General features: G+C 39.4%; 1 protein-coding gene across 3 annotated transcripts in view; it reads left to right on the top strand.

Moving 5' to 3' along the window:
• LOC126961194 (disintegrin and metalloproteinase domain-containing protein 5) overlaps positions 1–15,344 on the top strand; it is a 137,182-nt gene that overhangs the window by 18,510 nt on the left and 103,328 nt on the right. For all 3 annotated transcript variants that reach the window (XM_050801306.1, XM_050801307.1, XM_050801308.1), the window contains 2 exons: positions 14,927–14,998; positions 15,173–15,339. In XM_050801306.1, coding sequence (XP_050657263.1) covers positions 14,927–14,998; positions 15,173–15,339 — 239 coding nt within the window. The remainder of the gene's footprint in view (positions 1–14,926; positions 14,999–15,172; positions 15,340–15,344) is intronic.

Genomic DNA, 15,344 nt, shown 5'->3' with positions numbered 1-15,344 from the left:
ATTTTTAGTAGAGACAGGGTTTCACCATGTCTCGAACTCCTGACCTCAGGTGATCTGCCTGCCCCAGCCTCCCAAAGTGCTGGAATCTTAGGCGTCAGCCACCGTGCCCAGCCCCTTGTGAAGGATTTTAAGGACTCTCTATTGGCTGGAGGCTGGCAAATGGAGTTTGCCATTCTCTGACTGTAGCCATTTTGAGGGCTGAAAAGTATGCCCTTGAGAAGTGGCCTATTTTGTTTTTGCAGGGGAATACTGAGGTTAATTTTTCTTATGGAGCCTTCCTAGATTGGAAGGGCTTGAAGCATGTTAATGCCTTGAAGCTTCCTTGTCACTGACTTAGCTGCCTGATCAGCTAACCTATTTTTTTTTTTTCCCTCGGCTACCTTATCTGTTTCCTTTTGCTGTTCCTTAGAGTGTGTTTTTGATATTTTCTTTGTGGAAGAAAAACCGAGGATAATAGCCTGCTAATTTATTGGTGATATTTGATAGGAGATTTATTGGTGGTAAGAAAATGTTTTTCCTTTTAAATGGCAGCATGAGCATGCAGAACTAAGAAAGCATACTTGGTGTTAGTATAAATGTTAGCTATTTTTCCCTTGGTTAATTCAAGTGCTCTTGTAAGAGCTGTTAGTTTAGCTAATTGAGTGCCTGTGCCTGGGGAGAGTGACTACTGTTGATTCAGCCTTCTGTACTTCTTGCTTTCAACACTGTTTGTTAGCTAAGAAGAGCTCCCCCTAGAGGACAGTAATCCTGCCACTTCATGTGGAGTGTACATAGTTAAATTATTTCCTGTGGTTAACTTGGAGGCTTTTTTGAATAGTAAAACTATCATGACAATGGCTTGGAAGCATGTGTTAGTAGGTCTTCTTAACTGCAAATAAAGTTGAGAAAAATATTGGGTTAGAGTTTTTCTCGAGATGCCCCTTATGGTCATGGGAAGAGGGGAGGCCTGGATTAGAGAGGAGAAAAGAGAGAGACTGACTGTAGTGTTTAGAAGGAGGTCTACTTTCCTTTCTTTAATTTGCAAATTAGCTGGAATTGGAAATTTAATTTCCAAAAAGCCCCTTTGCTGTAATGGCAGTTTGAGCCACTGGAGCTGGGGCTTGAGACCCGGGACCCATTAGTCCTGCTGGACCATGTGTGAGACTGGTTCTGAACCCAGTAACCTCTGCCTCTGGGGGCAGTTGCGTCTCCAGTGGTTTCTGTTACAAGCTAGACAGGGTTGAGGTGGCTTCATCTTGCTACCTGGGCATTCCTTTGTAAAATGCCCTGGCCTGTCACACTAATAGCAATGAGCAGATGCACCTTGGGGATCCTGGACTTTGCAAACCTGCAAAGCTGCTGTTAGAGACTTTGTCCTTCTTCTGAGCTTGCTTTCTTTCTTTTGGGCCTCCTTCTGGTTCCTATTACAAAAGACTGAAGTGGCCACCTTCAGGAAGTTCTCTAAGGTGCTATTTGGTCCTATAGCTTGCTTCTGTAGTTTTCTTCTAATATTGGGAGCTGCCTGTGTAATAAACTTGTCCTTCAGGATGAGCCGTCCCTTGACTGAATTAGGGGATAAAGAGGTGTGTTCTATTAGTGCTTCTCTCAGCCTTTCCATAAAGGCTACAAGATTCTCATTTAGCTTTTGGTTTATTTTAGACAGTTTAGAGTAATTGAGTGGTTGGTCCTGGTTTTCCATAGGCCTTCTAAAAGTCATATGAAAAAGTGCAAGTGCTTTCTTTTCCATTCAGCTCCTGAGCTATTGGGGTTTCAGTTAGGGTTGTCTGCTGGAACTGCTTCCCCCCCAATTGGGAATGGTGTTTCTATTACTTTTTCACTTTCCCAATCTGCTTCCTTACCTTTTGGTGTATTATGGGAGATATATTGTTCATTTTCAAAATTCGCCGCTGCTTGCAGAGCTGCCTGCTTTTCAGCTGCAGTCAGGGTCTGACTTAGGAGCAACATGACATTACTTCATATGAGGTGAAATACCTGAGTTAGATTTTGGAAAGTTTTTATATACCTCTCAGGGTCATCAGAAAATCGGCCTAAGTCTCCTTTTATTTGCTTAAGGTCCTGTAATCAGAAGGGAACTTGAAGGGGGATCCTTAGATGGTTCCCCTGGAAGTTGCTTTCTTCACTTTGGGGAGCTATTTTACCTGGGCCTGCCTGATACAATTGCTCAAAGAGCTGGGTTGATCTTACAATGCTTGTAAAGGTTTAGTAAAAATGTTATGTATGCCCTTGTGGAAAAGAAAATGAGTTGCTTTTTTCTTCAGTGTTCTGAGGTTAAGGAAGTGCCAGTGTTTCAGAGTACATTCCAGAGGGGTGCAAGCTGAAGATAATTTGTTACCCATTTAGAAAAAGAAAAGAGAATAAAAGCATCCTCTTATTCTCCTTCTTTTCCATATGACCCAGAGTGGAGGAGAAGACAGGGAGCATCCTTGTACAATTTTCCCTCCCTGGTTTCTGGATCCTGGCCCCGTGTTAAACGTGCCACCCATGGTTGAAGGCATGGTCCTTCAAGCCATGGAATCAGATGAACTAACCGATGGGACTAACCATGCTTTACCCACGCAACCTTAGCTTCTCCGCCTTGTGTGATTCCCTTTTGACTTCCTAAACCTGTGTGATCTGCCTGGATCCCCAAAAAATGGATCTTGGGAGAGACTGTGTCACCTTTGGGTAAAGTTCCTTTAATGTAGGCAATGTGCTAGGTTGCCTGCTATTACAGCCCGTGTTAAAGCATTTACCCTTAAAAAAATGGTTCCGGTTATCTTCTGAATTTAAAATCCTCTTACTAATTAAGTACTATCTTAATTGGAGACAGAATAGGTGCCTTAAAAGAATGTAGCAACCGAATGGCCATTTTCCTGCTGATGGGACAATATCGAGACTAAAATTTGGCTGTGGGAGACATCTTACTCCTAAATGTTGTGGCAAAGGACTGGCAATGTGTCTTATGAAGAGGATTTCTATGTCCACTAGGTGGCGCTGTTGGCTTAGAAATACCATGTGCTCATCAGCGAGTTAGTAGAGTGACCTCCCTGTGGGTGAAAGGGGAGAACTCTCTTCCTAGAAGACTGCAATGGCATTTTCCTGAGCTATATCCCCATTCTACAGCATTTCCTGATCTTGCCTAACAGGATTGTTTCCCTAGCCCGTAAAAGTTTCCACACATTCCACACACACAGAGAGTAAGAGAATACAGATAGAGAGAGAAGAAAAGTTTGGCGACAGGATAACTGGAAGAGAGCCTTGAAATTAAAGGACAGATTTAAGGTTGAGGTTTGCTCCTAATACTCACCACTCTAATGAATGATTTCTCGACCCATGCACCAAAATGATACAGCTCTGATGAATGGAGGAATGGGGGACTCGGAACAAAGAGGAACCCCGTGTGCAGCAGAGAAGTAGTTGCTTATATTGGGAAGTTAAAGGAGGCAGCGTCTAATTTGCGTAGGGCCCAGGGAATTGGTTTAACCAGGTGTGTCATCCGCATAGCCCATGAAAAACCTGGCCCTCCCACCTTAGCCCTTTAATATGCAAATGTGGGTCACCTCAATGTTTTATCACATGGCGTTATCTAAAGATGGCCATAATACTTGGCACACCTGGTAACAAGAAGGAAAAGGTGGGAATCGCCATATTAAGTGGACCCAGGTTTTAATTGTCGGTATTTGCATATCAAAGCTTGCTGGTCTGGCCCTTCATGCTGCCTTTTCTGTTAAATAAGAAATGTTTCAGGGGGTTGCTTCTTATTACAGGAAAATTTGCACCAAGAACCTTTACCCTTTCTAGTGGCCTAAAAACTGTTTCTTAATAACTCCGGTATTACTGCCGTGAACGTTGGTGTACAAATATTTTCTACGAGTCTGCACTTTCAATTTTTGTAGGTATATACCCAGAAGTAGAAGGTTAGCTCATATGGTAATTCTATGTTTAACTTTTTGAAGAACTGTCATACTGTTTTCCACAGCAGCTGCACCATTTTCCATTCCCATTAGTAATGCACAAGGACTTCAGTTTCTCCCCATCCTCACCAACAATTGTTATATTCAGTTTGTTTTATTAATAATAGTAATTCTAATGGGCGTGAAGTGGTATCATCTTGTAGGTTTGATTTTCATTTCCTTAATGATTAGTGATGTTGAGTGTCTTCTCATGTGCTTATTTCCCATCTGTGGATCTTCTTTGGAGAAATGTCTGTTCAAGTCCTTTGCCCATCTTTTAACTGCACTGTTGCTTTTGTTGCTGTTGTTGTTATAGAGATTTGGGATTTCTTTATGTATTCTGGATATTAATTCCTCTTATAGATGATTTGCAAATATTTTCTTCCATTCTGTGTGTTGCCATTTTACTCAGTTGACGGTGTCCTCTGATGCACAAAAGTTTCTAATTTTATGTGGGTTTTTCTGTGTTTCCAGTTATAGTTTAGTCCATTCATCAAAAGCCACATTCACAGATTCTTTTAAAAACAGGCACCTTTCCTCTGGGAGGCTTGCCAAGCTTCTGAGTGACAACTCCCTTAATATTAGAAACTGTTTTGTATAACTAAGGGTGTCTACTAAGCACAATCTTAAATCTCACAAAGGTGTTAACAAAATATATTATAGTTACACCCTTGATATGAGATAGTTTCTTACTTTGAGCATGAATGGCTGGAGATGAGGATTCTCCTTGCAATCTGAACAGTTTTTTCCTTTAGAATATCTCTTTCTTCTTTTACTTTATCAAAAACAGCAAATATAAGCTAATTGACACACTTAACACTGATTTTAAATTATTTTGCCAAAGTTCACAAATTGATTAGGAACATTTAAAATTTTTTTTCCAAAGACTACACGTTGGGTACAGAGTACACTGCTCAGGTGATGGGTGAACCTCAATCTCAGAAATCACCACTAAATAACTTAATTGTGTAACCAGACACCACCCTTTGCAAGTAAACTCTCAGGATTTTAGTTCCAGCGAATGAAGGCAAAAGTGACTAATCAGAGCAAATGAGACTGAGTCAGGTGCATCAGGTGCAGGGGGCATGAACCTCATCCAGCTGGCACAGAGCACTGTTTCTGTGGCCACCAAGCTGCAGACACACCAGCACACTGCAAAGAACCACATCACTTAGAAGCTGACAGAAGTCTTATTATTGTGATAGAATATGCTGAAACATTGAGCCTTACTGTAATACATCCTTTCATAGAGATTTCACAATGACAGTAAAACCCTGCCACAAGTGGCACTGTCATCTTTTCTATGTGCACTCCCTTTTCCTCACATCAACATTCAAATTACAGAGTCTGCTTCGTCTAAAGGAGCTGTCCTATTGAAGCAGCATCATTGCCTGGGTTTGTCGTGTCGTGCTGAGATTAATGACACGGACACACACACACGGAGTGGGTTAAGGAGCAGGAAGTTAAACAGGCAGAAGAAAGGAAAGAGGAGAGCAGCTTGCTCTTTCTTATGAGAGAGAGGTGTCCAAAAAGGAAAAGCCGGCCGACCGCGGACTGCACCAGATCTTATTGACAGTCTGGAGGAGGCAGTGTTTGATTTACGTAGGCCCCACAGATTGGCTTGATCAGGTGTAATGTTTACATGGTGCCTGGGAAGGCTGGTTGCCCCGCCCTAATCTTATTATGCAAATGGACTTTCTAAGTGGCCAGCACCATCTTGTCTGCTCCTTACTGTACATGTGGCTGGCAAAGAGAAGAGAAGATGGAGCCGCCATTTTGAACATGCCTGTTCCCAGGTAGCCTTTTCCTACTGGCACAACTGCCAGCATTCACCTGTGCAAGCTTCTAGCTTGCTTGTCTATGTCTGCAGCTTGATTTTACAGGCTGATGTTTGTTAGAAAAGAAAATGATTTTGGAGTTGCTTTTCATTAAAAGGAAAACCTTACTGAGGACTCCTGTACCCTCACTATCCGCCTAAGTAATTTCTTCTTAACTCTCATGTAACTATCAGCTTGCTATTGAGACCAATTTATTTAACTTGCACTGCAGTACAGCCACAGAGCAGAGTACTACTACAGGATCCAGGGGGAATGAGTCCTCCCAGCTGGCCTCTCCTGCCATTTGATTCAGTGATGACTTCCTCTTTCTTTTGACTTAGGCTGATTTATAGAAAAAAAGCACATTCCAGAATAATTAAGTTAACTATTAGCCAGATCGCCTTTAGCTGCTGGCTTGGGTTATATAACAACTCCCTAACTCTAGAAGCTAAGGAACAGAAGGCCAGCATTTTCTCTGATTTCCTGTAGTTTTAATGCTTTTCCACTCTCCCCTCCCCTTCTCCCAGCCCACTGTTCCACCACTTCACCGCATGTGCCTTTGAAAGTCTCTGTGGATCATATTCCTCAAGTATTTTGATTATCTTGGGTGCTTCTGCTTATACTGCCATGTATTCTGGCCTCATAAGATATTCACTTTACATGACCCTTGCTTGCTGCCTTTGACACACTCACCATATAACACTTGCAGAGCCAAAATTCTAGGAAAAGCACCTGCAAGTATTAATGCGTTAAACCGGTATTCCGAAATGACTACATGCATTGTTTCTGCTGTAGAAGAAAATGCTGGGGTGAAGCCAGAGCAAAGGTAAAAGACCTGGTTTTCCTTAAACGGATATAGCCTCAGAGGCATTTATATTTTCAGAGGACCCAGTCCTGATGCTTCTGATCATTTTTCAAATCAACTTAATGAATAGGAGATGGGCTGCACATTAAACTGATATAACAGGTAAATATCACCTGCATTGAGGGTGGGCAGCTGATACAGGGCAACCTTTTTTCTGTGATTCTAAAGAATTTGTAAGGGGAGTAAAAATGCGGGCTGGATTTCTGAATGAGATTTACGTTCTGCTCTCACTCTTGACTGGCTGCCACAATAAACACGGGGAGATATTTTTAAGCTCTCATGAGCTAAAAGCAATGCCAATTGCTATGGATTGCTTTTGGTAGAGTTTGGGTAATTTCACATGATAAATGTTACCTCTGCTTATGACTTCCTTAAAAGGTAACTAAATGCTGAGCCCACTGGAATAAACATCCAGAGTAGAGAGCTACAGATACCCCAACATATTGTTTTTTCCAAAGCCACAAGCCTGTGTCAGATGCTTTGTACCCCGCACTGCTGTCCAAGTGAAGCCTCCCTTTCTCTATCTTCCAAGTACAGCCCAAACCCTAAATGCGACCTTTAAAAGGATCCTTTACAAAGTGGATGTTTAAAGTGAATAAAATGTCATCTAATCATCGATTCCTTTTGCCTTAAGCTGCAGAGTCATCCACATTTGCTATTTCCTTCAAGACTGCTTTCTTTTCCTAAACACCGGAAGCTTCGGAGCCACTCACGCATTGTAGTAATTTCGCCCGCTCAGGGTAAAAAACAAGGCCTTCTCTGTGTTGATGAAATCAGGCTGGTTCCTCAGTAGGATCTGTGGTCTAGGACTACCCTGGAGAGACATGAATTTCTAATTTTTATGCTTGACTCAAATTTCATACATTGTTTTTTTTCCAAAATCCAGTGCTTTAGGGCTGGGCGCAGTGGCTCATGCCTGTATTCAGCACTTTGGGAGGCTGAGGCGGGCAGATTGCTTGAAGCCAGGAGTTTAAGACCAGCCTGGCCAACATGATGAAACCCGGTATCTACTAAAAATAAAATAAAAAATTAGCTGGGCATGGTGTTGACCCCTGTAGTCCCAGCTACTCAGGAGGCTGAGGCAGGAGAATCGCTTGAACCCAGGAGGCGGAGGTTGCAGTGAGCTGAGGTTATGCCACTGCACTCCAGCTTGGGTGACAGAGCAAGACTCCCTCTCAAAAACATCCTTTAAAAATCCAGTGTTTTATAATGAACTGTTAAGTTGCCTAAGGGGATCTCCATTCATATTATATGGTATTTCATTCACAGCTTCTCTGGGAGAGAAGCACAGAGCTGTACCTCTCAGTCAGCCAACAACACTCCCGCTTGTGATGTTCATGTATAATAATGAGAAACGAGGCTCCCATGGGTGTCCCACACACATGCATAAAAGAAATGCCATCAAAGTGAAAGTGTTGCCACGCTACACCTAGCGTAGGATCACCCGGGTTAGCTGGAAAAAAAATGTGTCAGTGTCTGTAGTCATGAAGTGATTCTGTATTTTATTGTAGAAATCCTATCAAGTATCAGTTTCAAATGATTTTTTTTTTTGAGATGGAGTCTCGCTCTGTTGCCCAGGCTGGAGTGCGGTGGTGCAGTCTCCACTCACTGCAGCCTCTGCTTCTCAGGTTCAAGTGATTCTCTTGCCTCAGCCTCCCAAGTATCTGGAATTACAGGTGTGCACCACCACACCTGGCTAATTTTTATATTTTTAGTAGAGACAGGGTCTCACCATGTTGGCCAGGCTGGTCTTGACTCCTGGCCTCAGGTGATCCGCCTGCCTTGGCCTCCCAAAGTGCTGGAATTACAGGCGTGAGCCACCGGGCCTGGCCTCAAGCAATTTTTACATACTCCATGCTTAAGTTGAGATGTTGCCTCTTTCTTTCTTTCCAGGAGTGTTAGCAGCTATAGTCAAGTTTCAAGAAGTGGGGAATGCTGTTGGGACTGTGCAGGCAATGGCCTAAAAACAATAAAAAGCCCCACTAAAAGCTGGTTTTCTTTTGATTATTATCCTGTACTGACAATTCTAAGTAATATCAGTGATAAAATAAATCACTGGGGACGACCACTCCCACACCCGCCCCTAGTTGATATGGCACTGTGAAAGCACTCCAGTATCTTTCTTTTTTTTCTTTTTTTTGAGATGGAGTCTCACTCTGTCGCCCAGGCTGGTGTGCAGTGGCTCACTGCAAGCTCCACCTCCTGGGTTCACGCCATTCTCCTGCCTCAGCCTCCTGAGTAGCTGGGACTACAGGTGCCCTCCACCAGGCCTGGCTAGTTTTTTGTATTTTTAGTAGAGATGGGGTTTCACCATGTTAGCCAGGATGGTCTCAATCTCCTCACCTCGTGATCCGCCCGTCTTGGCCTCCCAAAGTGCTGGGATTACAGGCGTGAGCCACTGCGCCCAGCTTCCAATATCTTTCTTAGGAAGGATACATCATCAGTTAAATAATGAAATCAATATATATTCACTGTAGAACATCTAGAAAACTTTGAAAAAGTATTTTTAGGAGAGAATTAAAATTCGTATAACCCCACCACTTATTGATAATCATAGACCTTTATGTCATTATTACTTTTTTGGTTATTAAAAGTAATTCTGCCATAAATATACTTGTTACATATATTTCTTTTGGCATTTGTGATTTTTTTTTTGGGGAAGTGCATTCTTGAAAGTTTAACTTTTAAAAAGAATCCAATATATATCATCATGTCCTGTAAAAAGTATTTATCATTTTATAATTCCTAGATTGGTGTACATCTCTCCCAACACAAAACTTTATCATGAAAAATAAATCCTGATTATTTAATTGGCAATTTTTTTTGGGTTTTCCAATTGTTGTGTTACTACATTTAATAGGTCACTACTTTTGTCCGGGTAATAGTAGTTTCCTCATTGCTCTCTTAGCTGCTGGTAACAAACGGCTCACCATTTCTCTAGCCTTTGCTAGAGAAGAGCTCCTCTGAAGCACCTGGAACCCTGGGTTGCTTTCTTAGGCTGAGAGTAGTCACACATATTTGTGGTGCTTGTTATTATAGCACCTTACTTACAAGCACCAATTTTAAATACTCTAGTACTCTGTAAAGAACCACCACAAAAAAGTGGCTTAATGCAAAAGCCATTTATTTAGTAATTCTGCTAGATGTTTCTTTTGGTCTGTATGTGGGTTGGCTGGGAAGTTCTGCTTGTCTCCGCTGGGCTCATTAATGCTTCTGAAATCAGCTTCTAGTCAAGAAGGTGTCTTTGATTCTGGAAGTTGGCTAACTATGAGATAGGGTCACTGGGCTTTGTGTTTTTTGTCTACTAGGAGGGTAGGCCAGGCTTCTTCACATAAGTGTTGCAGGGATCCCACAGCATCAAGAGAGTGAAATCCAATGTTCAAACACTTTAAAAGTCACTTTTGCTGCTGTTCCACTAGCCAAAGAAACAGAAAGTTCATCCTCCCCTCAAAACCCCCACTACCCTTCCCAGTCTCTGGAAACCATCCTTCTACTCTCCATGACCATTAGTTCAATTGTCTTGATTTCTCAATCCCACAAATAAGTGAGAACATGCGATGTTTGTCTTTCTGGTCTTGGCTTATTTAACTTAACACAATAATCTCCAATTCTGTCCATGTTGTTGCAAATGACTGGATCTCATTCTTTTTTTCATGGCTGAGTAGTACTCCGTTGTGTATATGCACCACATTTTCTTTATGCATTTATCTCTTGATGGACCCTTCTAAATCTTAGTTATTGCAAACAGTGCTGCAAGAAACATAGGGATGTACTGATTTCCTTGCTTTTGGATATATACCCAGCAGTGGGATTCCTGGATCATATGGTAGCTCAATTTTTAGTTTTTTTGAGGAAAGTACAAACTGTTCTCCTCAGTGGTACATCCCCACTAGCAGTGTACAAGGGTTTCCTTTTCTCTGCATCTTCATCAGCATTTGTCATGTGATGAGCCTCTTATATATTTTGGTTATTAATCCCTTGTCAGATGGGTGGTTTGCAAATATTTTCTCCCATTCAATGGGTTATGTCTTCACTTTATTGACTGTATCTTTCAATGTGCAGAAATTTTTATTATTTCTTTTTTGAGATGGAGTCTTGCTCTGTTGCCCAGGCTGAAGTGCAGTGGCGCAATCTCTGCTCACTGCAAGCTCCGCCTTCTGGGTTCATGCCATTCTCCTGCCTCAGCCTCCCAAGTAGCAGGGACTAAGGCACCCGCCACCATGCCCAGCTAATTTTTTGTATTTTTAGTAGAGATGGAGTTTCACCATGTCAGCCGGGATGGTCTCGATCTCCTGACCTGGTGATGCACCTGCCTCAGCCTCTCAAAGTGCTGGGATTACAGGGTGAGCCACTGCACCAGGCCTGCAAAAGCTATTTAACTTGATGCGATCCCATTAGTCCATGTTTGCTTTGGTTGCCTGTGCTTGTGGGGTGTTGCTCTAGAAACCTTTTCCCAGACCAATGTCCTGGAGAGTTTCCTGATGTTTCTTTGTAGTAGTTTCATAGTTTGAGGTCTTAGATTAAGGCTTTAATCCATTTTGATTTGATTTTTGTATATGGTGAGAGATAAAGGTCTAGTTACATTCTTTTGCATATGGATATCCAATTTTCCCAGCATCATTTATTAAATTTGTTTAATTTTATCAAATGCTTTTTTAGCCTCAGTTGAAATGATCATATGTTTTCTATCCTTCATTCTGTTGATAAGATGAATGATACTGATTGATTTGGATGTGTTGAACTATCCTTGCAACCCAGGGATAAATCCCACTTGGTCATAATGAATGATCTTTCTAATGCATTGTTGAATTTTGTTTGCTAGTATTTTGCTGAGGAATTATACATCAATATTCATCAGAGATATTGGCCTGTAGTTTTCTTTTCTTTCTTTCTTTTTTTTTTTTTTTTCATGTCCCTTTGTCTGGTTTTGGTATCAGGGTAATACTGGCTTTGTAGAATGAGTTTGGTAATATTCCGTCCTCCTCTATTTTTTGGAATAGTTTGAGTAGCATTGGTATTAGTTCTTTCTATGTTTGGCAAAATTCAACAGTGAAGCCATCAGTTCCCAGTATTTTCCTCACTGAAAGGCTTTTTATTATGTCTCTCATCTCAGTACTTGTTATTTATCTGTTCAGCTTTTGGATTTCTTCTTGGATCAATCTTGGTAGGTTGCATGTATCTATGAATTTGTCCATTTCTTCTAGATTTTCCAATGTATAGGTATATAGTTGTTCATAGTAGACACTAGTGATCCTTTGAATTTCCGCAGTATCAGTTGTAATGTCTCCTTTTCCATTTCTAATTTTATTTGGATCTTCTCTCTTTTTTTCTTAGTCTAGCTAAAGGTTTTCAATTTTGTTTAACTTTTCAAAGAATCAACTTTTTGTTTCATTGATCTTTCATTCTTTTAATTTCATTTATTTTTGCTCTGATCTTTATTATTTCTTCTACTAATTTTAGGTTTGGTTTGCTCTTGTTTTAGTAGTTCTTTAAAATGCATTGTTACATTGTTTATTAGAAATTTTTCCTCTTTTTAAAATTTTTAAATTTTACTTTAAGATCTGGGATGCATGTGCAGAACGTGCAGGTTTGTTACATAGGTACACATCTGCCATGGTGGTTTGCTGCACCTATCAACCCATCATCTAGGTTTTAAGCCCCACATACATTAGATATTTGTCCTAATGCTCTCACTCCCCTTGCCCCCAAGCCCCTGACAGGCCCCTGTGTGTGATGTTCCCTCCATGTGTCCATGTGTTCTCATTATTAAACTCCCACCTATGAGTGAGAACATGCAGTGTTTGGTTTTCTGTTCCTGTGATAGTTTGCTGACAATAATGGTTTCCAGCTTAATCCATGTCCCTGCAAAGGAAATAAACTCATTCTTTTTATGGCTGCAGAGTATTCCATGATGTATATGTATCACATTTTCTTTATCCAGTCTATCATTGATGGACATTTGGGTTGGTTCCAAGTCTTTGCTATTGTAAATAGTGCTGCAATAAACATACGTGTGCATGTGTCCTTATAGTAGCATGATTTATAATCCTTTGGGTATACACCCAGTAATGGGATTGCTGGGTCAAATGGTATTTTGAATTCTAGATCCTTGAGGAATTGCCACACTGTCTTTCACAATGGTTGAATTAATTTACACTCCCATCAACAGTATAGAGGCGTTCCTATTTCTCCACAGCCTTGCCAGAATCTGTTGTTTCCTGACTTTTTAATAATTGTCATTATAACTGGCGTGAGATGGTATCTCATTGTGGTTTTGATTTGCATTTCTCTAAGGACTAGTGATGTTGAGCTTTTTTTCATGTTTCTTGACCACATAAATGTCTTATTTTGAGAAGTGTCTGTTCATATACTTTGCCCACTTTTTGATTTTTTTTCCTTGTAAATTTATTTAAGTTTCTTGTAGATTCTAGATATTAGCCCTTTGTCAGATGGATAGATTGCAAAAATTTTCTCCTATTCCGTAGGTTGCCTGTTCACTCTTTTTTGATGTAGGCACTTACAGCTATAAACTTCCCTCTTAGTACTGCTTTCGTTGTATCCCATAGATTTTGGTATGTTGTATTTCCATTATCATTTGTTTTAAGAAAATTTTCAATTTCGTTCTTAATTTCTTCATTGACCCACTGGTCATTCAGGATCATGTTGTTTAATTTCCATGCATTTGTATAGTTTTCAAAATTCTTCTTGTTATTAATTTGTAGTTTTATTCCATTGTCATCAGAGAAGATGCTTGATTTTCTGTCAGTTTTTTGAATGTTTTAAGACCTGTTTTGTGACCTAACATTTGGTCTATCCTTGAGGATGATCCATGTGCTGAGGAGAAGAATGTGTATTCTGCAGCTCTTGGATGAAATGTTCTGTGAATATTTATTAGATCCATTTGGTCTATAGTGCAGATTCAATCTGATTTTGTTTTGTTAACTTTCTGTCTGGAAGACATTTCTAATGCTGAAAATGGGGTGTTGAAGTCTCCAGATAATATTGTACTGGGGCCCATTTGTCTCTTTAGCTCTAATAATTGCTTTATATCCCTGCCACTTACCACTCTGTGAAAAAAAAAAAATAAAAAGAATTTGCTTTGTATACCTGGGTGCTCCAGTGCTGGGTGCATATATGTTTAAAATTGTTATATCCTCTTGCTGAATTGACCCCTTATTTATTATGTGCTGACCTTGTTTGTCTCTTCTTATAGTTTCTGTGTTGAAACCTATTTTGTCTGATGTAAGTGTAGCAACTCATGCTCTTTTTTGGTTTCCATTGGCATGAATATCTTTTCCTGTCTTTTTATTTTCATTCTATGTGTGTCTTTATAGTTGAAGTGTGTTTCTTGTAAACAATGGATCAATGGATCTAGTATTTTTCATCTATTCAGCCAGTCTGTATCTTTTGATTAGAGAGTTTAATCTATTTGCATTCAATGTTATTACTGATAAGTAAGGAGGACTTACTGTTGACATTTTAATATTTGTTTTCTGGTTGTTTTGTGGTCTTTTCTTCTTTCTTTCATTCCTGTCTTTCTCTAGTGAAGTTGAGTTTTTCCTTTGGTGATTATTTAGTTTCTCATTTTTTAATTTTTTGTGTATGCATTGTATGTTTTTTGATTTGAGGTTACCATGAGGCTTGCAAATACTGTCTTATACCATATTATATTAACCTGATAATAACACTATTTTGCATAAACAAAGAAGCAAAAAGAAAACTAGTACAAACTCTATACCTTAATTTCATCCTCCCACTTTTTAACCTTTTGTTGTTTCCATTTATATCTTATTGTACTGAGTATGTCATATACTTAATATAATCTTTGCTATTTAATACTGTCTTGGCATTTTTAAGCAATTAGACATAGGAAGAGCTTACTGGAAAAAGAAGAAATTAGAACATGTGTTATAATATGTTGTGAAAAAGGATGTTTCTAACACAGTATACAGCATCATTTTAATGGTGATCCTGTCATTGAGGATTTTCCCACTTTCTCCACATATTGTTTTTCAGTCTAGGATTATATTTATAATAGAAATGAGAACTGCTTGAAATATCACATTTTAGAAATTCAGTATTCAATTTTCATTAAAAAGAAATAATATGAAAATTGAATGTACTAAACATTGCTTAAAATCATGTTTTATATATTTTTATTAAATCATTATTTGCATATTATTACTGATTTCCTGGATTTCAATTGGAGTGGATTCCTATGGCTACTTTAGAATACAGCATATTGTAAAATAAAAGAGATGTGATATATTAATTATGTCCACTAGTTTTTACAAATCATTTATCTTTTTCAGTTTGATTACATGGGCTCTGATATAAACGCTGTAACGCAGAAGGTTATTCAGATAATTGGCCTTGTTAACACTGTAAGTTTTTAAAAGCTATTATTTTAAAATATATTTTATAAAAATGATGTGTATAATAATTTTCTGTGCTGTTGAAGAGCTTCCATAACCAAAGTACTGTATCAAATGTGTTTTTAGAAAATGTAATATAATGTTCAAGTTTATTTATGATTTTTAATTATATTCTTCTTTTAGATGCTTACCCAGTTACAACTGACTGTCATTATATCTTCCATTGAAATCTGGTCAAATAAAAACAAAATTTCTACTACAGGGCATGCTGAATATGTATTGTTAGAATTTTTTGAATGGAAAAAGGACCATCTTAACTTTAAACCACATCAAATTGCATACTTATTTGTGTAAG

The sequence above is a fragment of the Macaca thibetana genome, chromosome 8 (genome assembly GCF_024542745.1).
Source record: "Macaca thibetana thibetana isolate TM-01 chromosome 8, ASM2454274v1, whole genome shotgun sequence".
Lineage (NCBI taxonomy): Eukaryota > Metazoa > Chordata > Mammalia > Primates > Cercopithecidae > Macaca > Macaca thibetana.
Note: the sequence above shows the minus strand (reverse complement) of the source record. Positions and strands in the feature narration are given on the sequence as shown.